A 23,073-nucleotide genomic window follows, 5' to 3' on the forward strand; every position below is an offset into this window, starting at 1 on the left:
AGACTATATTATTAATTCCTCCTTTGCTATATTTATTTGGTATGGATATTAGGTGTTAGAACGCAATAAGTTACATCGTTTATCGGAACCGAACTTTATGTACATATGCATCCTATCCTGCAAATTTATTTTTCAAAAGAAGTGGCACAGTTCGCCGTTTAACCATCAGCTGGATAATGCATCACCTGACTTGCACCACGTACTCAATTGCGACTTTAACTAAGTTTCGTTTCTGACTATGTGACTAAATTCGCTACAAATCTATGCTGACGTGGTGTTGTGCTGGTCACCGTTTTCAATTTTTGCAAAAACGCTTTCCGGATTTACTGCATGAGGTATAAATTAATCATCAATCTTATCGCAGTTCCAGACGACCGGCTGTAAACACGACTGGTATGCGTCGTGATGTTTTTAGGTTATATTTGTACAAACATGGTTGCTGTTTTGAATTTTAATGTTTGTGCATATCCAACGAAAACTTATGAGAAAAAAGATTGCTGGAATCGAAATCTAACCTAAATCTTCTGAAAGTGCATGACCACGCAAAAAACTTTTAAACGTATTGATGCAATTTGGTAAACCTTTAAGAAAGACCAAACTGAATAATACAAAAATCCACCAGGATGTCCGCATTGTTCAAAAACACTTAAAAGCCTATACAATACAGTATACTGTATATAAATTCATATACAGTATATCATGGGTTATTTTGGAAAGCTAAGTTAGCAGTTATAAGAGCAATTTCTATATTGGACGTAAACGAAGCAGGATTGTACATGTCGTATTTCGTGTGCATGTCGATATGGTTATGCACCTCGACAAGCAAATGAGAGCAACAATTAATGCCTGCTATAGGCATGTGTTTACTTTGTTTAAACAGACATAGTATGAACATGGAGTGATCCAGAGAAACTAAATTTTGCACCAAATTAATTAGAAAACAACAGTATTAGATTGCAGCAGAACAAGCACAGTAACGTGATTGAAAAACGTGAGTATGCAATGGAAGTTCGCTTAGTTCACATGTCGAATTGTGCACCAGTTTGGATGCTTGATAGAAATTTGCAGCACGCTTTACAACTTATTAAACATATCAAATTTACAACTTTGATATGTTTTACTGCAAGGAAATTTTTTTGACGAAATTATACAAAAACTCGTTTCAGTCCAATTTCACTTTTGTTAAAAGTTCTTAAAATAGATATAATATACAAATACAAAATGCTTTCTGTACTGAATTGGTTTTGATTAGTCACTTAGAGATAGGCTTCAGCTCAGAAGATCGAAAAAGTGGATATGTGAGTAGGTCAAAAACTTCAGCATTAGGGATAATTACAATTATTATACACATAATTGGGTATTGTCAAGCCATCATGGGTAGTTGATTCAACACACCCTCATGTCCCTCAACACATATATCCTATTAGAAAGCTGTTGTAGAAAATGCCATCTACCGGTGGATTATTAATTATAGATGTGGCCACTATAACCGTAATATTATGCGCTTTGAGCTCCGTCAATACGATTAGTTTACTGTACTTTACTGGAGTTAAATCCTATACTCAAATGATACCATTCATCTGAGTTAATTCATCAAATTGAGAGTGCTTTATAAATCTACTTTAAAATGTATTTCTTCCGTTCTTATGACTATATAAGCTTTGATTGGTTGCAAAACCAGAGATGAGTCGTAATAGTTTTTTTGAAGATAGAGAAACTTTTTAAAAGCGTATAAGAAACAGTAAGTGGAGTTTTACAATTAAAATAGCTTTCCAGTGGTGGTTTGTTTAAATGCATTTATGTTGGGATACTTTTGAGGCACATACAGTTTTTAGTAAGCGAATAAATTTGTCAAAATAAATATAAAAACTTTATGTTCAATGAAATGGTGCATGCAGTGCACAGCTTGTAATCTATACACACATATTGAATGTGGCAAAATGGTTTGTTTATTTTGTGAATATTTCGAGTTTAGCTTGAGTTATCAATGTTTTTTTTGTAAATCCAACTCCTGTTACAAATTTTAGAAGTATTAACGTTTGCTACGAGCCAAATATGTATTAGTAAATATTTTATTTCGCCATTAGTGCATTGGAACAACTTATTTAAATATTACAACTCAAATTTGAAAAAATTACTGTTATAACCGTACAGTAATTTTTTTCGCACAGTTTTTGTCAGCAAGTAAATTTTTAAGCAAAAAATATTTGCAGGCAAAAATGCGCTAATTCGTCTTTTTTGTGGATCGGCGTCAAAATTTAATTTTAGTACGGACGAGTTACGGACCTGTACATGTATAGAAGACAAACAGTCTATTTAACATCGTTTATTGTTTGTTTCGTAACACAAGCTCACCATCTATTATGGAGTTAGGTAGGTTGACAAAATAAGGCATAATTGTAAGCTTTATATTCTTCGGAATTAATTTCCACCGATACCGATTTCGTACATGAAGCGTTGATCGAACTCATTGTTATGAATAAATTTAAAATTCCTTAAACCAGGCGTGTCTTGTAGTGATTCAAAGCAAGCTTTATATATAAGACAACTTTTAAAGATTTGAACGTGTATGCTTTGTATTTGATGAAATAATTTTTATGGTAATACACAAAGCGAACTACTTTTTTCAAATAAGGTTTTCTTTTATCGTTGAAAATAAAGTATGTATACTTACGTATAAATTTAAACCTTTTAATACGCTTATGTGTAGCTGTAGAATTTTGAACATCTGAAGAAAAATGTAAACACTTTCTACATATACACTTAATGACACCAGCAATTCTTCAAAGCGGAATGGTTTAATTTTCATATAATTTTGTGCAAATCCTCTTGAGATTTCAGTGTTATTCCAAATGTTTTCAATTTAAAACTCAAATGTTACAATATACTGCTTTTCCTTGAATATGCAGTAGCAGTGTTTTTTTAAGGTGTTTTGGGGGACCGAAACGGTCCCCCAAATTTCTCCAGCGGTTTCCCAAAATTTGGACTTGCAAGACTGGACAAGCAAATATGGCTATTTTTTGGTAGTTAAATGAAACACTTGCGGTCTCTTAAAACTACTTAGCGGTCACCCAAACCAAACCTTAAAAAAAAACCTGTGCAGTAGTAGTAGTAGTGTAACAAATACAGTACAGTAGTATCAAATCCCACATGTCTTACTCAACGAGTTATGGCTCCATCAGCGGACACCGGCCATTGCAAATGCATAAGTGTATAAACTATAAACGTATAGTTCCTTGTTTTTAACGTTGGTGGCTTTGTAAAGTTATAATTTAATAATTACTACACATACATATAATATGATATTTACCGTATACTATATATAGTCTAAACTTATAAAATGACGTTTATGATTTCATAGGATATAATTCGATGAATAAAAGTTAGTTTCGACAGGTATATTAAAATTGGAATGTCTATAACCTACAACAAAACTTTTGTAGGTCAATTATATTCGTTTCTATAACATGTCAATTCAGTTCAAAGTTATATGTACATAAACAATTAACCTTGGTGGCTACGCTCTGTGAGTTTCGTCTTATGCAAACAAGGCTTACAATGTTATAAAACTTTGTACATAAAACGTATGAAGTATATGGAATAAAATTTTTTATGAAAGCCTAACCGTAAGTTCTCGGGTTGAGACAAACACGTTAAAGCGCTGTATTGATTTATGCGAATTCAACAGTTGTTGATATATAGGATAGTTATTTATGATTGTTTGTCCTGCGCATGCAGTAATTTCGCCGAGAAAATGTTTTTATTGATCATAATAAATTAAGTCAAAAGGTATTTTTTATTATGATATATTTTCGTATTGAACATCAATTTTCAAGCATTTTAGCGTTAACAATGTTAAACAGCAAATACCTATTTTGAAAGTAAGGCGCACTGCATTGGCATAAATATTACAAAGTTAAGAGAAAAATTTGCTAATTACACGTTTGCAGGTTATAATTACTCAGGTCTGAGATTGTCTGTTTGATAACGCCAAAGTAATAAACGAGGTGTAATAAGCAACTGAATAATTGCAAACTACAGTCAGAAAATAACAAGTTTTGTCCCAAAAAAATCAGTAATTTCTATGATTTAAACCAAATATTGTAACAATGACCGGTTCACAGAACAGTTTGCAGTTTGCCGGCAAATCCGTCAAATCTCATGCGTCATCTGGTCAACACACAATTTTCTCGGTAAAACCGGTTCAACTGCTAAACTTTTTATCTCGAATGAATGGTAACAAACAGAGTGGCCGTGAACAAAATCAAGCGCCCATTGTGAGGCAAGAGAAAAAAGCGAGGGAGATAAAAAGAATTTTGTGATTGTGTGAAATGATTAAATACAAATGTGCTTCCGCAAAAACGGTTGACAAGGTGTGGTAGCGGTACCGAGTTTCTGAACGAAAGTTAACACCGAATTGCGTTTTGTAAACAACATTTTATCATTTTATTGGACAAAAAATCAGTAGAAAATAAGTTGTATTTTATTAAACTAAAACGTTTGTTTTTATAGCAAAGAACACCTATTTTTTTTATTTAAATGCGAATCTGAAATTTTCAGGGTTATTCAGAAATCAAGGTTACTAACATGATGATGCGGAAGTGAAATTATAAACTATTTAAGGAACAACCGACAGAAAGAGATAGGAATTTTGTAAAAACTGGGAAATCTAAATCACAAACAATGAGAAATCTTTTCATATTTTTTCTGACAATTAACGCATTGCTGACCTGCGTTTACGCTCAAAAATTGCTTCCATCGGGAGAGGAGGCGGGAGACACAGTCCTCTCCCCGGAAGATTGGGAAAGAGGCTATGCCGTTGCTGATCTCAGAAGGAGTATCACTATTTATGGTAGAGGAAGTTTTGATCAGATTTACGTGAGTATTTTGCAAAAAGTTAATATTGAACAAATTTTACCACTTTTCTTGTTTTTAATTTGATTTTTAGTTTAAGCCTACGTATATACAGGCTGTTACTCGATTCAAACCAATTTTCTCGGTGACCTAATAATGAGATGTTTTATCAATTAAAACATCAAAGGTAACGTAACTGATGACCTAAATAGTAATTGGTCAATTACAATTAGATATGTTACTTTATCTTCAATTTTTGTGAAAATGCAGCAAATTAGATAAAAAGATATGAGTGATGTAATTTTTATACTTTTCGCATTTTAATACAAGGTGCGTATATAGCGTGTAGCCAAACGTCAATGAATTAGCGATAATTATGATATAATTTTTCCTTTACGTCATAATGTCGGGAAATTCATGTCACATTTCCTGTGAGTTTTAGTTGTGATGTTGAAGCAATTTCTTTTTTGTGAATATGTTTATCCCATGATATAATCCACATATAGATTCTGATTATTCATAATTCTATAAGGTCTATACTCTATATGATATATGCTGCAAGTATTAAACAGGCACATTTATTGCAAACAAAAAAGCTGATAATGTATAGCTTTTATCATTTATTTTCTTTATAGATAAACGTCGTGGGGGCGGTAAGCTTCGGAACATCACTGCACACATCAAACCTAGATCTAGTCAGAAATGATATTCTGATATTTGCCCCCTTTCTTATTCCCGTGAACAACCCAAGTAAGTTTACAATTAAGTTATTATCATTCGATAGCGACCGATCCTCCCAGGAAATGGGTTATTAAGCTAACTTACTATTTCCAATGCGCCTCGGAATTAATTTTTTTTGTTAATAGATTTGAACAACGGGATTATTTCTTATCGTTCTATAACCAACACACAAGAGAAGAATGCGGTTAAAACCATGTTTCAAGCAAACATTGCCGACGACGATTTTACCGTTGTGATTGGTTTAGTGGTTACATACGATTACACGATTAACCTCGACGGGAATATTAAGGTAACCTACTTCTTAAAACGTCTATTATAATTTTAATAATCGATGGCTAGTTTATCAGAAACATCTTTGTATTCAACAAAAATGTGAATGCCAAATAGGGAATAGATTGATGTACTTAAAAAATCTGGAAAGTTAAGTTGTTTAAGATAATGAAAACGCTCTATTGTTTTAAACACTTTCATGCCACGATGTCTTGATAACACATAAATGTAATGATTCGTTTAAAACTATAAAACTACTGTATTTAACTTTTTGATATGCATTAAGCGTCAATCATTGTGCGCTTTCTACGAAAAATCTGCATTGACACGAAAGCAACCGGCGTCAAAGGCTATTTATTTTTTCAGAGAAACAATTTTCAGTTTGTGTTGGCTTCTGACGGAGAACGCACTTACATACGATTTGCTTACAAATACCTTCAGTATGCACAAACAGTAGACGGCAGCTACGCAAAGGTTTGTGCTATAATTGCCAGAGTCGTACCAGCGATTTATTAAGCTCTGTTTGCCGTATAAGTTTTTACAAATACAGTCTTTGAAATACATTTTAGCTGATTTAGGTAACTTGATAAACACGAATTTAACATAGAAAATGTAATAAACAATAGTGTTTTAACTAAAAATAATTTGTTAACTTTATGCTAAAATCAACAGTTACATGTTTTAGGTTGGTCAATTTGCTTTATCAGAAGGGGCGATAACTTGTGCAAATGAGGTGGAAGTGTCGGGAACAGCTGAAGTGGCAAATTTATGGACTCAAACTAACACCGGTTCGCGCGGAAATTTTTATTGGAGAGTTGACCTGCCTCTTGAATGCTTATCATTTAGTGAGTGCTTTATATCTGAAAAACAACTTCATAGTTTGCGTTTGTGCTTAATTCTATTTACTACAAATGGGCATGAATATTTTAAGAAAAAAGTAGCCACGTTTCACCTCCGCAATACTGAGTACCCGAATAGCTGCAAATTATGCTATCAACCGCATTCATCGATTTGCCATGCGGGGGCGAAAACAGTTTAGAAAAAACGTAAAAAAGCACGTTGTCTGATCACTGATCAGGCGTTTAGCGCGTGATAGCTTTGAAAATGATCTTTATCTGACCGACACGCAACATTTGAAGTGCTATAGAGATTCGAGGAAATTAGAGAAAATACACCTTAAGCTAGCTAACGGTAAATTGAACTGTATATACAAATATCAAGACCAGTCGGTCAATGATCACATGAACGGCGCATGGTCCTCAAGGGAGAATGAAAAGAAAACTAAACATAATGTCTAGCAACAGACGCCCAAAGGCAGAGCGATATCGGCCAGCGAATTATTTCGTAAAAACTTGTACCATCCATTGATTTCTGGAGACTGTATATTTATTTAATAACAACGAACAATCGCAATTTGCGCAAGTGATATAAATGTAAAAGCCGGTTTTACTACTTAAATGTTTTTTTCAGGAACTCAATTGAAAAAGTTTTAATTGTAAGTTTGGTCACTTATATCGTCATACTACGCAATTTTAGACAATTTAAAAGTATTATGCAATCTTGCGGATATAAAAGTTTAACATATTTAAAGTTTTATCGAAAAAAAGCAAAAAGGCCACTTTCTGGTTTGCATTTATAAACTTCATATTGCCCAACTTCAGAGATACAGCAGCATATGCTTGTAAATAGTAATGCAAGACTTTTCGTAAAAGTTGCCATTTTTAATTTCTTAGCATCAGACTGTGGCGAAGTTGATCAGTCACCGGAAGATTTTAACATTTGCCCGATTGGTTACTTCATGGAAACGGTGACGTCAAATATGTGGCAGTTTTACCGGCTGTATTTCTGCAAAGCGGGAAAAACTCTTGAAGGCGGAATGGTCTCCGTTAAACAGAAATGCGAGTACGATAGCGATTACTACACTTTTGAATGGAGGACACTCGGAAATTCCGATAGCTGCAGCGTAACTTTGAAAGGTGGGCTTATTAATTTTAAATTTATACAAGTATATAGACATGAGTAAAGAAAATGTAGGAGAAAGAATTTATTATTAATACTATTATTAATTTATTATTAATACATGAAAATATCATCATATTAAAATAGAAACCTCTTATTTCGATTGTGGTTAATTGATAGACGTAACAGCTAAAAGCAGCTCGGCGTTAATAAAAAACAACCCAGCACGTTTAGACTGTTAAAAACCACAAAAAGCGTAAAGTTTTACGGAATTGAAAAATTTAGATTGATTAAAAATAAAATCAAAAGTTTTTTGACATTAAAGTTGCTTTGTAGCAACAAAAAAGAAAGCCGACTTAAGAAGATAAAACTCGACTTTCTAGTCACACAACACAAATGAGTAACGTAACAGCGGATTTATAAATCAAGAAGTTGTGACTTGCAAATTAAACAAACGCCGTATATTGTCTACTGCGTGTGGATTGTTGTTTGGATTTTGGAAGAAAGTTATTTCTTACAAAACCAGAAACGCTTTTATCCATGAGTACTAATTTTACGTCGCATTGCAAATAAAATTTTGAACTTAACTTTTGTAACCTATAGTTGCCTAGCTGCAGGGCAAGATACTGTCCAAGATAAATACAGTTTTGATGATGAGAATGTGGTGATAAAATATTGCTAATAGCACTGTTTGAAAATTTGCTGTAGCCTACACACTTCCGGAAAATAAAACCGATTGACACGTGCAGTGATAATTCACAGAGAGTTTTCAATGTAATTATACGTAAGAGTAAATATAACAATTCGCAGTGGGCTTAAAGTTAAGCTACAATTACGCGAGTTAAACTGTGTTCCGATGCCAAGAATAAGTGCGTCATACTGACCACTGAGTTAAAAACAAAAACTGCTCATGATTTACTTGTTACAAAAAGATTTTGATGTAGTCCCACACTGTATTTGGGAAACAAGTTGAAACCAATAAGGTTTTTTGATTACCTACGTTGAAAAGTCAAACAAATATGCGTAAAAAAATAACTGTCGATAAAATAACACGCATAATAGTATCTTTTTGGGCGACTTGTACGTTTTGAAGAAATAGTTTGTCGCAAGTTAAACGTTTCTGTATTTAACCAAGATTCACAGACAAAAGTTAAACCAAAGTACATTATTATCTGATTCTTTTTACGTAACTCTTCAAACTTTTTAATTGTTCTTTATCTTTTTACCCCAATATGCTTTTTATATTAAATAAAACGCTGTGCTACTCTATTGCGATTATTAACAATATGAAGTTTTAAAATGAAAGCTTTCTACAAATACGCAAAATAAACAAAAAGCTACAAAATATTTACAACGTTACAATTTTCGTCTATCACTATGTATATAGCTAACTTTAGTTTAATCTTAAAGTTTTTTAGTCATATAACGGGCGTATATTTTTCACATTGCAGATTTCTTCTCCAGCTCTCTGGCAAACCTAACGACACAAATGATGCTAACACAAGACTAGCCAAGAAAACATTACTAAATATGCAGTTGTATTATAAGAGATTATATTGTTCTTTTTAATTTAATTGTGGAACTAAAGTGCTGCAAAATGATAATTTACAATAACTTGCCAAAACTTTCAATAAAGAAAAAGGATTCCGTACGTCCCCGCCGGCTGAAATACATAAATTTTGTGCTTTTGCAGACTACAGATAGTAATCGCATTTCAACTGTCAAAATGTAGTGTTCAATTTTGCCACAAACAAGCTTCAAGCGTATCAAAATTTTTTTGAGCTTAGGAAAGTCTTAAGTTTACGGAGAGTTGTTTGTGCAATGATTTCTGAACTATTGTACAATTTTTGTCTTTACAAAGTCCCTATTTTTGCCAAAACCGAAAGCAGAGGTAATAATTGCGACAAAACCCGTTGTGTTTCTTTTGCCTTTATAACTATTGCTGGATTTTCTTTGCAATTCTGAATATGGTTGCGACTGAGTCACAACTGCCAGTTACAAGAAAAGCATTTAAAATTAGTGTTAGATCTGTAAATATATTTATTACGCACTCCGGTTTCACTGACACAAAAAAACACAATAAAATCAGAGTCTTGTATTTTTAGAAAATATCTCAGACAGATCGGCGTACAAGATAGTAAACTCTGTTACAGCGTAAATGAATAAAAATGGCTGGGTGATTGTTTTGAACACAGCAAATATTCATGAGAAATAGAGTTGTAGGCAAAGTGAAACAGACTACCATAGAGCACTGGGCAGCAAACTTGTCATGATTTTGCATTGTGGCAAAGAAGAATGATTAGGAATGGCAATAGGATGGTGGTTCCAATTTACTGAGTTTTTCCCAGTAACATTACTGTACCAATCTGTATGTGACATAACGTCCGGCGGTTTCACTAGGCCGGACGATTTTTACAACTTGACCACGTTTAAGTCCGAAGTATCTCGCAACAGGATCGCCGGCTTGTATTCGAGGCAACTGATGATCTTTCAATTTATACCGAGTTAAAAGTTCTTGCTTTTCCTCTGGTGTCAATACAACGTGTTCCGGTACAAGCTGCGTAGATAAGAACGGAAAAAAATTATTACTTTAAAAACTTATCCACCTGGAGTTAACAAGTAGTAGTTTAGACTTATGTATTGCATAGAAAAAGTCAGCCATGATGAGTTTTGTTAGACACGGCAATGCTTAGGAATAAACGCATTAAACTTAGCTGTTTTTCTCTAACAAAATTCTTAAGAAATGCTGTATACAATATTGAGGTATCCTGTAAGCTTTTCAAGTTGGAACAGCATTCCTTTGGGATAAATGTCACATTGTGGATTACACGTTTTGAATGAGTAAACTGTTTTAGTTACCAATTTTTAAGTTATCACAAATTAATCTATGTACTTCGATAATAATATAACAAAACAAAAATACAAACTATAGTTCACTGTGCAAAAACAGCTAGTAAAGCAACAAGGAAAAGTATTCCATAATTGAAAATTTTTCTCTTATTTTTTTCAATTACGGTAGTTAATGCCACAAGTTTCTTTCTTTTCTTCTGTCAATTTGTCAAAAAGATGCTAGAAAGGTAGTAGACCAAAAACAAAACTCAATCTTGTGTTACTTGGAGGGTCAAAATTTTTTTCGAGCAATCCCATTTAAGGTGACTTTTACTATCAACTTTCTTTTTACAGTATACAGTATTATTCACCAATTTTGTCATTAATAGTCGTTTCGACATTTAATGTGACAAAAGTTTTAGGAAAACAAGTTAGTGTAGCCGAAAATTATGATATCACATCATATGCTTTGATGCCAATTGAATAAATTCAAATTACCTCATGTTCAGTGATGTTTATGAGCAACTCCTGCTCCAGGAATTGCTCCAGAATGTACTTTGGAGCCATATCGAAAAGTGATTGCTTTGCTGATGGAGTCATGCTCTGCTGAACAACAATTATAGCACGTTGTATGTGTTCCTGCTGCATTCTCTGGCAGTAGGTCTTTATTGTCTTCACACCAACTTTGGGTTCCTCTGGAAAAAATCAAAAAATATTTTAAAGATGTGATACAGTTAAGCATAAATTATACAGCATGTTTGAAAATGTTTTTGACCAGTTCACCACAAGATTAGCACCATATTTATGGCTTCTTATAGTCAATGGCAAAATATAATCAATATCATGTGAGTTTTGACAATAATTGCATCTACAAGGTTAAAAATCCAACAGCAATACTGGAAATTAGATAAGTGTAATACAAAGCCAATGCAGTTTATCAGTGTTTAAATGTTATTTCATACAGAAAAGGCTGAATGGATTCTGTGATCATAGTATGGGCAGATTATGAAACTATATTTGGTTTGTTTTATGAATGAAATGGTTAGGGTTTTGTAAAACAACATAGGATCTTTTATGAGCCTAGTAGACTATAGTCATAACATCCCTAACTGTGAGAAATGCAGTGTTAAATGACAACAGATGTTGTAGGCAAATCTTTATTGCATTGGATTTTGATAATTAATAATATTGGCTGTAATGGCCGGTGACACAATTTCTTACTTCGCATGTTGCTACTATGATTCTCTCAAGACCAGGGAGTTTTGTAAAAAAGGTGGAACTAAAATCATGATCAAGCTCAGAAGGGATTTTAAAAAAGTGCGTGACAATATACCTAAGTTGTTTCCAATACCTCATAAAATGGTACGATTATAGTATGGGACAGTAGACAACTAATAATGGTAAAGGCCTATATAGATAAATACCAAACTGAACCAATTTAATAGAAACACAAAAAAACTGTTACAATAACAAATGGCAAGCAGCATATATACCTGGAAAAAAAACAAACATTTGGTCAGTTGGGTCATCATTGTGAGCAACAAGTATGGTAAGATCTTGTCGTCCTGGTTTTCTCTCACTCGGTTTATCTCCGAATTCTTCTTTAAATTCATCAAGTGACTGATCTAATTCATGTTGTGTAACAAGATAACCTCGATCATGACATAACTGCATAAAAACATGATATAACTTTAGTTTTAGTTAAAACTATTTACTTCATAAAGGCTGTCTGATGCCTTTGCAATTTATTGTTAAACAATATGAGTTAGATTAGAAGTAAGAATACTGATAAATAATATTGCAATCAAAGTCAAAGAGGTTTATGCTTGCTTAAATATTGGAAAATAAAAAAACAAACGCTAATAAGATCAGCTATTCTAGTGGCATTGCTCTGATTGATTTTCATCTTTTGTCTCTAAATATAAAGCCTATATATGTTTATAACATTTGTTTTTCATGGTATTAACGTAAACGGAGCAAATTAGATCCGTTTTACTATTGTCAATCTAGCATTAAAACTGATGTTATAGAAACACAGCCTATGCCCTATATTATCATGATACGTCAGCCATTATGATGTCATACCACTAGTGAGATCAAGAATTGAAAGGCTTTGCTCGTACTTTTACAAACCCACAACAAAGCCTAAATATGAAAAAGTTATGTGATAATATGTTTATTCGTCAAATATTTATGAGGTAACAATTCCTCAATACTCGATTTTGATATGAAAAAGTAATGGTGACAACATGGAAACAGTCCCATAGTGGAAATCATGACAAATGCATGTTTGATACTTTTGAAGACTGTGCTTGCTGCACCCAAATGTCAACTTCAGAAAAAGCTACGATCTCTCAAAAAATGGAGCCTTCACTATGATTCTTCCGCTTTCCTCTTTCTTAGACCAAAAACAGCATAATGTCTACCCTTTTAGACATTGCACATTTACAGTAGAGAAATGGGGCCCACATGCTTGGTGTTTTGCCTACCTGACGGCAAAAGGCACTTGTTGCAACATCTTGCACCACCACTTTTAGCCGCCCAGTCTCCCGTCACCCCAATTTTGGCTGTCTTGCACCCTCGAGATTTCGTGAAAAAGTGCCATGCTTTCCAGTGCGAGCAAGCACCACGGCCCTACTTTCACGATAAGTCTGCTGCTCTTTGCCTTATTCAGTCATCTTGGTAAAACTACGACAAAAATAAGCCGGTCTGTAGCACCTGCAAACCTGAGATAAATTTTATATACATTTTTTGCACACGTGACCTTATATAAGCTTTAATTTGGGCCAAATAAAGAGGCCCTTAAGCTTAATAATCTAAATTTACCCTTTCATAAGAGGTAACAAAATTCAAGTTTTATATATAAACAAGTGAGACGCTACACTACTTTCGAAGGGCATGGCCACCAGCATTTGACTATATAGGGATTCCTGGCTGATTGCGACGAGGGTAGAGAAAGATGAGTGCTTTTATGAAGGCCAGGAGAGAGAATTTACATGTTTAATTCATTCGTGGTCACCATATGTAGCAATTGGGCTCACCTGCCGCTTGATACTATCCAAAGAGATGTGACAATACTGATGAAAACGTCCGATTCTATATAATACCCAAATTTTGATAAGAATTGATGAAAATTTATTCTTCCCACATAAATTTATGATAGGGTGTTAGATAGGCCTACCATATTTTCATCGCCTAAAAAGAGGACAATTTCGCCAGCTAGTACAATGCAAATAGAGTTTTACGTTTAAAGAATTTATCACATGTTTTTGGATAACTATACGCATATGCACAAGTAATGCATTCAGCTTCAAAATCATTACGTCCTTTTCTGAAACAAGGATACTTTTGCCGCAGTTCATCAGAAAACACAGTATATTTCTTTGGCGTTATTGCTTAGCTTTATTTAGCTTTTATGGTTGTCTAAATCAAAACAATGATAACAAAAATGGTTAGACCTCATGCTGTCGCCGAAACGTCACTTGACTTAGGCCTCATGCCAAAAAGTCGGGATCACGTCAATTGACCGTGAACAAATTCACCGGCGACAATTGGTCGTGGTCAACTGACCGGCAACAAATTGGCTGGCGACACAAATCAACCGCTACGCATTTTATTTTTTACGCATATTAGCATTGTTGTTTAATCAAATTATATGATTAAAGTAATAATATGATTTAAGGTCAGTTGGTTCTAGGTAAATTTACGTCACGGTCAGTTGTCCCCCGGTCAGTTGTCCTCGGTGAGTTTGTTCGCGGTCAATTTCCCACGGTTAATTGTCGTGGAACCAAACAAGTCACATAAAAATATAATTGTGTTGAAAATATAAGCAAGAAAGCACAAAATGCAAAAAAAAGGACATTTTGACATTTTTCAGTAGGCTATACTTTGAGCACAATTCATTTTTCTTTAGAAAAGAGGATATATGGTAGCCCTAAGTAACACTAATAGTAGGCTAGGCCTACAAAACTCACACCTTTGCTTTATTAATGGGCCTTGTTACATGTGAGGTTCTGTTGCAATTTTTCTGGCGCAAGTTTGAACTTAACAGACCCCAAGTTTGAACTTAACTCAACATGCGCGCATGTAAAATCACGAACTTGTCGAGACGACTAGCGGCACTTTCTTTACGGTCTGTTAAGTTCGAACTCGGGCCAGAAAAAAATGCGACAGATCCTCGCATGTTAAAAGGCCCAAATGTTACAGAGAACGTCGAACAATGTTTGCAATAACAATCAAGAAGGTAGGGCTGGTAGGGCAATTTGTTGGAAAACATTTTTTAAACCAGCAATTCATCATGTTTCATGGCTACAGTAATTTTTTGGAAATAAATACAACGTCTCGCCAAAAAGTTTTGTTGAAAGTATAAGCAACTAACTCGAAATGCGAAAAAAGAGGACATTTGGGCATTTTTGAGCGTCCTCGGAGGACCATTCACTTTTCTTGAAAAAAGAGGACAAATCCTCCTAAAAGAGGACGTATGGTAGGCCTAGTGTTAGATAAGTATAAAGTTATAAGTGCTAGTCTAGATAGGCCCAGGAGAAGATTGAATAGATGTGCACTTAGCTAGCCATTGCACACCTGAGTTGGCGTGTCTGCATACCCGAGATCTCAGTAAATCCTGTCATGAAATACAAACCAGATAATAAGGTTTAGAGACTTGTCTTACAGATCATATGCTTTTAAGGCATAGAGTCAGGTAGCCAGTCAAAAAAGTACCCGGTGTCCGAATTTTACAAAAAAATTTGGACACAAAAGTTAAGCAGGATGAAATTCTGCATGTAACAGTATAAAATTTGTTGTTGTCTGTTGAGTATAACTTGTTTTATTTGGGTTTCAATCTGCAAGAAAGAGTGTTAATTTTCACAATAGGTACCCGACCCTAAGTCGCAAGTGGAAAGCTTTTACTGTGCAGAGACAGAGTTAAATCTGCATGCTACTTTATCATTAGCTTTTGGTTTTTTATATACAGAGCATATTTCTCCCCAAAGGTAGCTAAATTTCCAACCTGAGCATGAATGATTGCGTGATTAAGATAGAAAAACAACAAAAGTAAAACAGAAAACTACAGGTTTGTGTACTGTTAAACATGAGTTGCGGTACATAGAAAGTAGGCCTATAGCCTACGGAATTGAGGATGGTCACGTTTAAATTAACCTAAGGCCGGCAAGGCTATAGCTTATTGTTGTTTCATATTTGATATGGGACTTTCTTTTCACCTGCATTACTGTTTTTCGAATCCTCCATAAACGGTAGGTTTCTGCCTCATCGTCCATTGTGTAAATAAAACAAAGGTTCTATAGAACAATCAACAAGCATACAGTTTGTCAACAAAGTTAAGTGATAGGCTACCAATATTTTCTAGTAAAACACAAGGACACACTAAAAGCCTGACTCTAAACACAGTATTTTCCAATTAAAGGCTTATTTTCTTCGTTTTGGCCCTTTCACGTTTTCAATGAGATCCAAAACACAGCTCATATATTCAAAAGCATTACAATTAATAAAGCACAGGTACCATACAAGAAGATCCCCTAATTTGTACTTGCCCTGCGCACTGCACATCATGCGCCCCATGCCTGCCTCTAGCTTTATGTGTACTGGTAGAGCCTTTCTGTTATCAATTGACCAATAAAAACGCTCTTCCTTGGGGTACTACTAAAATAGTATAGGTTCGTGTGATTCAAAAGGTACCACTTGGTTTAAGTCGCTGAAATGGTATCACTTGGTTCGAGCGGTTAAAAAGGTACCACTTGGTTGAAATGATTGAAAGGTAGTAAGGTACCATTTGGTTCGAAAGTTTTTACAGGTTTAGGCTAGACAGATGTATCTTTTGCGTCAAGCTTACTTCCAGGATTGCCGCATGACGCAACATAACTTTACAGCTGAAAAGATATTATATATTATGTAAACCATAAATATTACATTACAAGTAACGTATCATATCCATGTATAGACATAAATGATGTGATTATGACCCACATAATTTACGTGGGTGTGTTTAATGCAGTGGTTCTCAAAGTTTTTTTCCGATTCCTCCCTTACCAACTAAAACACCGTCAATTCCTCCCCCCAAAAAATCAAAAAAAATAATTTCCAAAATTTTACACTACCTGAATATTGTCCCTGGATGATGTCTTTTGAAGATTTATCTCAGGAATAAAATTCAAAATTGCAAAAGCACGCTCTCACAAAATAACCAAACAAATTTACAAACAAATCGTTGCTCATTGTTAGTGAGAACCGTGAGCCTCATGTTGAGAAGTTAATAAAGAAATTCGAGGAGAAAAGCGTGTGAGTTTTGCTTGAAGGTCTCCGCAAATATCGTGTGTTCCTCTTTTTTTCATCACTAGCTTACTAGCTAGTTCTACAAGTACCTTACTAACAATAAAGAGAAAACAATAGCCATTATGAACCAAACACACACGTTTATAACGTCAGTCACTACAGTTAAGGAGCTTGTCCTCGCGCACTATTGTAGACATCTAAACAACCTCTTCGAGAGGATTTTTCTGTTACAAATAAAATTTAAAATTTAAAGTTTTTTTCATATACAGTTTTTCCTCCCCAATTCCTCCCTAGAGAAAATTTCCTCCCTGGAATTAAAAATTATCCCTTTAGTGAGCCAAGTGGCCCGGTTTGAGAAGCACTGGTTTAATGTTTATATTTTCTATCTACAGTTAATTTTTATTTGCACATTGTTTTCAGCATTACCATTTGCTCTGGGTCAGTTTCTACCGTAAAACATTTTGTTTCTTAGTCTATTTTTACTTATTTAACACATTAGGCATTCCAGTGCAAAAAGGTTTGTATGTAATGTTAATATGTTGTTAATTATGCTTTGTCATTGAAGTCGATATTACCGAAAACGACGTTTTGGGAATGTCCATCTACTGGTTCCAACCGGTCTTTGTTGACAGCTAGTTGCAAGTCGGCAAGCATGTTGACAAAACACGGTTTGAAACGTTCAATGCTGACGTTGTCATGGTTGGTGCAATAATTTAATCCAGACTAAAATATTTTTTAAAACGCGAAACAACTGTAAATGGTCCTCAGTATAATTTGTCCAAGGGAATGTTATTTTTGAGCGTTCAATCTTTTTAAACGAGAAAATTTAATCTTTTTAATTTAAAAAAATAATTTTTGACCAAAAAAATAGACATTATATGCAGTGGCGTAGCAGCCACCTGTCGGTTCTGGCTCTGCGCCAGGGGCGGCAAAATGAGGCTGCACAGTGAGGTACTACGACAGTTTATCGAACGACAAACTTTGACAATAGCTTCAAGTAAGAATTACGATATCACACTGACGAATTATAGGTGTAATATTTTAAGCCTCGGCGTCATTTTAAGCCTCGGATCTTAATTGCGTGTTTCTCAAACATTGAGACAATAAGCCATTGTGATATGCGGTCTTTGTAATGGTGTGCATTCATGAATTGTGATGTATGAATTCACCATAGTCATGCGGCTCACCGGCATGTTTTTTGTGGCTCTTCTAGTCGAATCGTAAAATTCCAAAAAAATTGTAAAGGCTACCAAGAGTACCGTTTATGAACGTTTCTCTCTTTTTCTTTTTTTATTTAGGCCAGCATTTCGTTGATGACGTAACAGTAGACATAGAATCCGAAGAGTTAGTTAACAGCAAGTCAACGCAATTTCATTGCTAAGACAGTAAGCTTTAGCTCAGTTCAGTCTACAGAGAAGGGATTCAGTTCGGTCTCTTCAGAGAAGGGATTCAGTTCGGTCTTGCAAGTCTTAACTAAGCAGAGAAATAGATTGCAAATAAATAAAAAGGGTGATCTGAGGCTCTTTTTATCAAATATTGAACCAGATATACTTAAGTTGGCAAGTTCTCACCAGGCCCCTAATTTGTTACGATTTGGTCCCGCAGACCAAGAAAACTGTGGGAGGTGAACCAGTCCTGGGCATTTAAACGTTTAATTGTAAACTTTTAGGTTGTTATTGATTGTAAATGTTTAAATGACAGGTTGTTGTTAATTTTATACAAGTGTTAATTTAGACTCGAAAATGAAACGTGTCAAAGAGAGTGGAGCTTTTTTTAAAAAAAAGAAAAAAGCAAGAGAAGCAAAATTAAAAAAGCACAACGGAGCTATGCTAAAATTTGTAACCTCTTCTGGTTCAAATATTTCTTTAACATTACCAGAGAACGATTCAAATGAAAACCCAGACAATAACACTGAGTTCCAGAGAGATACTGAAAAGATCAGCTTATCAGCAGAAACGCAAGAAACAGGGTCTATCAAAAGTAATACCAATGAAATCAATTATGCATTGCCAGTTATAGATGAAGACGAAGGTGAAAATAACGAAGAAGCAGTTGCAGTAGTCAACAATTTGCCCAATGATGTGGCCTCTTGGCCTGAAGTTATAGATCACCATTTGAGAGTTGAGCTAGTCAAAGCAGGACCAGAAAAGTATCAAAACAAAGATGGCCCATTTGCTTCCAGCAGCAGAATAATTAAAGTTGGAGATAGCACTAAGCTTGAACGAAGAAGTGTTTCCAAAGAATGGTTCTATAAAATACTCAAAAACGGTGACAGAATTTTGAGAAGTTGGTTATTATATTCGAAAAAGGAATCGGGATTGTATTGTTATTGTTTTAAGTTGTTCCATTTTACTGGCTATGCTTTATTTATCACAAAATGTTTCAATAATTTTTGGCATTTAAATCCACGCATATTTGAGCATGAGAATTCCAAAATCCACAAAGAATGCATGGAAAAATGGAAAGAGCTTGCAATGAGACTACAATTGCAACAAACAATTGACAAAAACATGCAGAAACATATGGATGAAGAGCGAAAAAAGTGGAAAGAAATTTTAGAAAGCGTTGTTGATGTCATTTTATTTCTGAGTAAGCAAAACCTTCCTTTTCGAGGACATCGTGAAGCTTTTGAATCTAACAACCAAGGGAATTTTTTAGAGACCGTGATCGAAGCTTCTGGCAAAATATAGTCCCGTACTCAGCAAACACCTTTCTGATATTCGTATTTCTAAAAAGATGACAACTACTTATCTCTCTCCCACTATTCAAAATGAGCTTATTTTGCTTCTCAGTAAAAAAGTCAAAAACATCGTTCTTGAAGAGGTGCGCGAAGCTAAATATTTTACGATTATGTGCGACAGTACTCCGGACATATCACATACTGATCAAATGACTCTTATAGTCAGATATGTAACAATCAAAAACAGTATTGCCCAAGTGAAGGAATCGTTTTTGAATTTCTTTCCGTTGAGCGGAAAAACGGCAGCTGAAATTTCTCAATCTATTCTAGATGAACTTGAACTAAACAACTTAGATGTGATGATGTGTAGGGGACAAGGCTACGACAACGCATCTACTATGTCGGGAATTCATACTGGAGTTCAGCAAAAAATCAAAAACATAAATCCAAAAGCACTATTCGTACCGTGTGGAAATCACACACTGAATCTTGCAGGTGTTCATGCCGTCGGATCGTCGCAATTAAGCGACAGATTTTTCGCTGTTTTAGAAAGATTGTATGTTTTTTTTGCTGCCTCTACTCATAGATGGGATGTCCTTATAAAGCATGCGCCAATCGCGCTGAAGCGAGTGATTGATACGCGATGGAGCGCACATCACGCTGCTGTAAAGGCCCTTCACGCAGGTTTTGATGAGATTATGGATGCTATAGAGGAACTATGTAATCCAAACGAAAATCTTAATACACGAGGTGACGCTCATAGTATTCTAGAAGCGATTCAGAATTTTTCTTTCTTTTCCTTCTTATGTTTTTGGAAAGTAATCCTGCGAGAATCTCATGATACTCAAACTTACTTGCAGCAAAAAGGATTGCTGTTAGCGCAATACTCTAACAAGATGAAAGCGTTTGTCAACTTTTTAGTGGAAGAACGAGATAATCTGGTTAAAGGTTCTGTGGATGCAGCGATCAAAAAATGCACAGAGCTAGAGATTCCAGTTGAAGATCGGAGAGTTCGCAGAAAAAAGAGAATGCCTGGCGAACACGCAGAAGATGCTGGCCTTAGTGTTGTTGGAGAAGTAAGACGATGCATGTTTCAAGCATTGGACAGATTTAAACTTGAAGCTGAAACTAGGTTTACCGGCATACACCACTTGAATGATATGTTTGGATTTTTGAATCCTCACGCGCTACTGCAAAGCGAAAGTCACAATGGATTCACCAACGCTTTTAAAAGCACTTATGACGACGAGGTGGACTTTTTGGAGTTAGCTGTGGAAATTGACAGATTTAAGAGGCTGGTGCGAAGCAGTGAAACCACGTTTGATCGTAATGCAACAGCGTTTGATGTTTTACAGTGGTTAGCTAAATCACACTTACTTGATTCGACACCATATTTATGCTTGTGTCTGAAACTTTATCTTACCATTGGTGTTTCATTTGCGAGCTGTGAGAGGAGTTTCTCAAAGCTCAAAATGATTAAGTCCTATTTACGTTCTACCATGAATGATGATCGGCTATCAGCTCTATCGATTCTTTCTATAGAAAGAGACTACGTTCAAAAACTTGATTTTGAAGATATTATCGCTGATTTTGCTTCGGCGAAAGCTCGAAAAGTTGAATTTTGAGGCGGCTATTGATTTTTTATTTGCCTAATACATTTGTTCTCCATTTTTTGTCTTTTATTTTAGGCCTTAACGCTGAGACAGTGAGGCTTCTTTCTCAAGCAATATAGAACTTCTGAGACGCGGCACATTATTTGTAATTATTTTTATTGAAAAGATTGCTTGAACATGAAACTATTTCAAAATTTGCTGCAGTCTACAAAGGGCGGCATTTTCAACGAAAGCCAGGGGCGGTAGTATATGCTCCTACGCCACTGATTATATGAAGTATTACAACAAGTTATCACGAAAGGAAGTTCTAACAAATAAAAAGGATCACAAAATCCATTTACAAAATAAATATATTGACGATAAAACCACCCCAAAATGTTAGTATCATACGAGAGAACGCAAAAGCTGTCCTTAAAGAAGGGAGACCCAAATGTTTTCCAAAAGCGCAGTTTTGAAAAATGCAATTTTCAAATTTTTAATAGCTTTTTCAAGTTGCTCAAAAAGTTAAAATTCAGCAACTCTTTTTCTATTAAAGTTTAATGTCAAATAAATGGAAACACGCAAATTCATTATTAGATATCCTACATTTGCGTAAGTTAATTGGAGAAGCCCATTTAACTTTTTGTTTCAAGAAAAGAATAATCCCAAAATAAATTTAAAAAAATCCAATTACTTCCACGAAAGCAGAGGGTGATCTTTTTTTCTGTAGTTAACGAAATAGGATCTTGGCTTTATTCCATTTTTGATGGTAGTTTGGCAGCGTCTATTTCACTGAAAATCGATTACCGAATTCGGAAAAAGCTACTTCGGTAAACGGCTAGCCGGTTATGCAGTTGGTGTTTTTCTTACTTCGGTAAACGGAGGCCTGTAAAATAAACATTTACGGTGTTTTACCGGCGCCGTTTACGAAAGTAGGAAAATACGAATTCGGTAAAATTTAAAACTAAAAATCACATTTCTTTCTAAAGTCTAAATTAATTTAAAACAAATCTTCTCCAACCTAAACTTTCACCTTTCATGGCTAGACCTAAAATAAATTAAAAATATATTTCAACAAAAAAAGAAATAAAATAAAGCTAAGAATTGAATCCGAGACTTGTAGCACTGAATCCATAACGTTAACAACTACGCATCCGCAATGCTTTCTTCTCACTGTCTAAAACAAGAGTGAGAAATTCATTAGCGTAAATCTGCCGTTCACCGTATTGTGAATCTACAACTTTGGTGAACGGACAAAGTGATAACATGATATAGTCACTTTGTTAAAGTTAAACCAATATTTTCGATTTTGCTTCCCGAGTTGATGGGCGAGCAAAGAGTCAGAACTGCTTTTCTCCAGTAAAGTACTTGACTCAAATATCACTCGAGCAGCATTTTTATGGTAAAGTACTCGAGTACCGAAAGTACCAAAAGTACTCAAGTAGCCCACTAATTTTCCAGTAGTCGACTCTACTTGACTGTTTTTAAAATACTAAAACTGGTACTTTTTTGTCTATTTTTATGCTTAATCTGTTATTGCATCTGTTATTACTTTTTAATCTTTGGTGCATAGTTTTATCATTCTATGAGCTTAAGCTACAGTACGTTTTGACCCGTCATGTAGCTGAAGTTTTTTTACGTTGTTAGGTCTTCCCTTTTATTTTTGTAGGCTATATTCGCTTATTATATGTTTAAATTTAAAAAAATTAAAAATTATTCCGTTATTTTTATTATAAGTTACAATAAAGTCTAATCAAGTACCTATGCTTAGTACGTGGTACTTGCCAACTGGCTAAGTTATTGTAGTGGAATGTTTTTTAAACTAAGTACATGAACTCCAGTACTAGAATTAGTACTGTA

At 34.7% G+C, this 23,073-nt stretch overlaps 3 protein-coding genes across 5 annotated transcripts; 2 read left to right on the forward strand and 1 right to left on the reverse strand.

Moving 5' to 3' along the window:
• The first annotated feature begins 4,493 nt into the window (after positions 1–4,493).
• LOC143460107 (nidogen-1-like) lies at positions 4,494–9,475 on the forward strand. The gene is made up of 7 exons (XM_076957497.1): positions 4,494–4,878; positions 5,490–5,604; positions 5,721–5,884; positions 6,232–6,339; positions 6,551–6,710; positions 7,599–7,841; positions 9,276–9,475. Exons 1-7 carry the CDS (start codon positions 4,684–4,686, stop codon positions 9,332–9,334), a joined length of 1,044 nt encoding a protein of 347 aa, XP_076813612.1. The 5' UTR covers positions 4,494–4,683; the 3' UTR covers positions 9,335–9,475.
• A 365-nt stretch (positions 9,476–9,840) lies between these two features.
• On the reverse strand, positions 9,841–16,223 carry LOC143460108 (DNA-directed RNA polymerases I, II, and III subunit RPABC1). Of its 3 annotated transcripts, none has more exons than XM_076957499.1 (4): positions 15,873–16,223; positions 12,151–12,321; positions 11,152–11,353; positions 9,841–10,381 (listed from the first exon to the last, which is right to left on the reverse strand). In XM_076957499.1, exons 2-4 carry the CDS (start codon positions 12,264–12,266, stop codon positions 10,178–10,180), a joined length of 522 nt encoding a protein of 173 aa, XP_076813614.1. In that variant the 5' UTR covers positions 12,267–12,321; positions 15,873–16,223; the 3' UTR covers positions 9,841–10,177. The 3 variants fall into 3 exon arrangements, with proteins under 3 accessions (XP_076813614.1, XP_076813613.1, XP_076813615.1); XM_076957498.1 differs by having other exon boundaries at positions 11,152–11,348; positions 12,147–12,321; positions 15,873–16,206; XM_076957500.1 differs by lacking the exon at positions 15,873–16,223 and adding an exon at positions 13,143–13,707.
• A 3,454-nt stretch (positions 16,224–19,677) lies between these two features.
• On the forward strand, positions 19,678–21,246 carry LOC143458934 (zinc finger MYM-type protein 1-like). The gene has a single exon (XM_076955846.1). It carries the CDS (start codon positions 19,678–19,680, stop codon positions 21,244–21,246), a length of 1,569 nt encoding a protein of 522 aa, XP_076811961.1.
• Positions 21,247–23,073: the final 1,827 nt, after the last annotated feature.

The sequence above is a fragment of the Clavelina lepadiformis genome, chromosome 5 (assembly GCF_947623445.1).
Source record: "Clavelina lepadiformis chromosome 5, kaClaLepa1.1, whole genome shotgun sequence".
In the NCBI taxonomy this organism is placed as follows: domain Eukaryota; kingdom Metazoa; phylum Chordata; class Ascidiacea; order Aplousobranchia; family Clavelinidae; genus Clavelina; species Clavelina lepadiformis.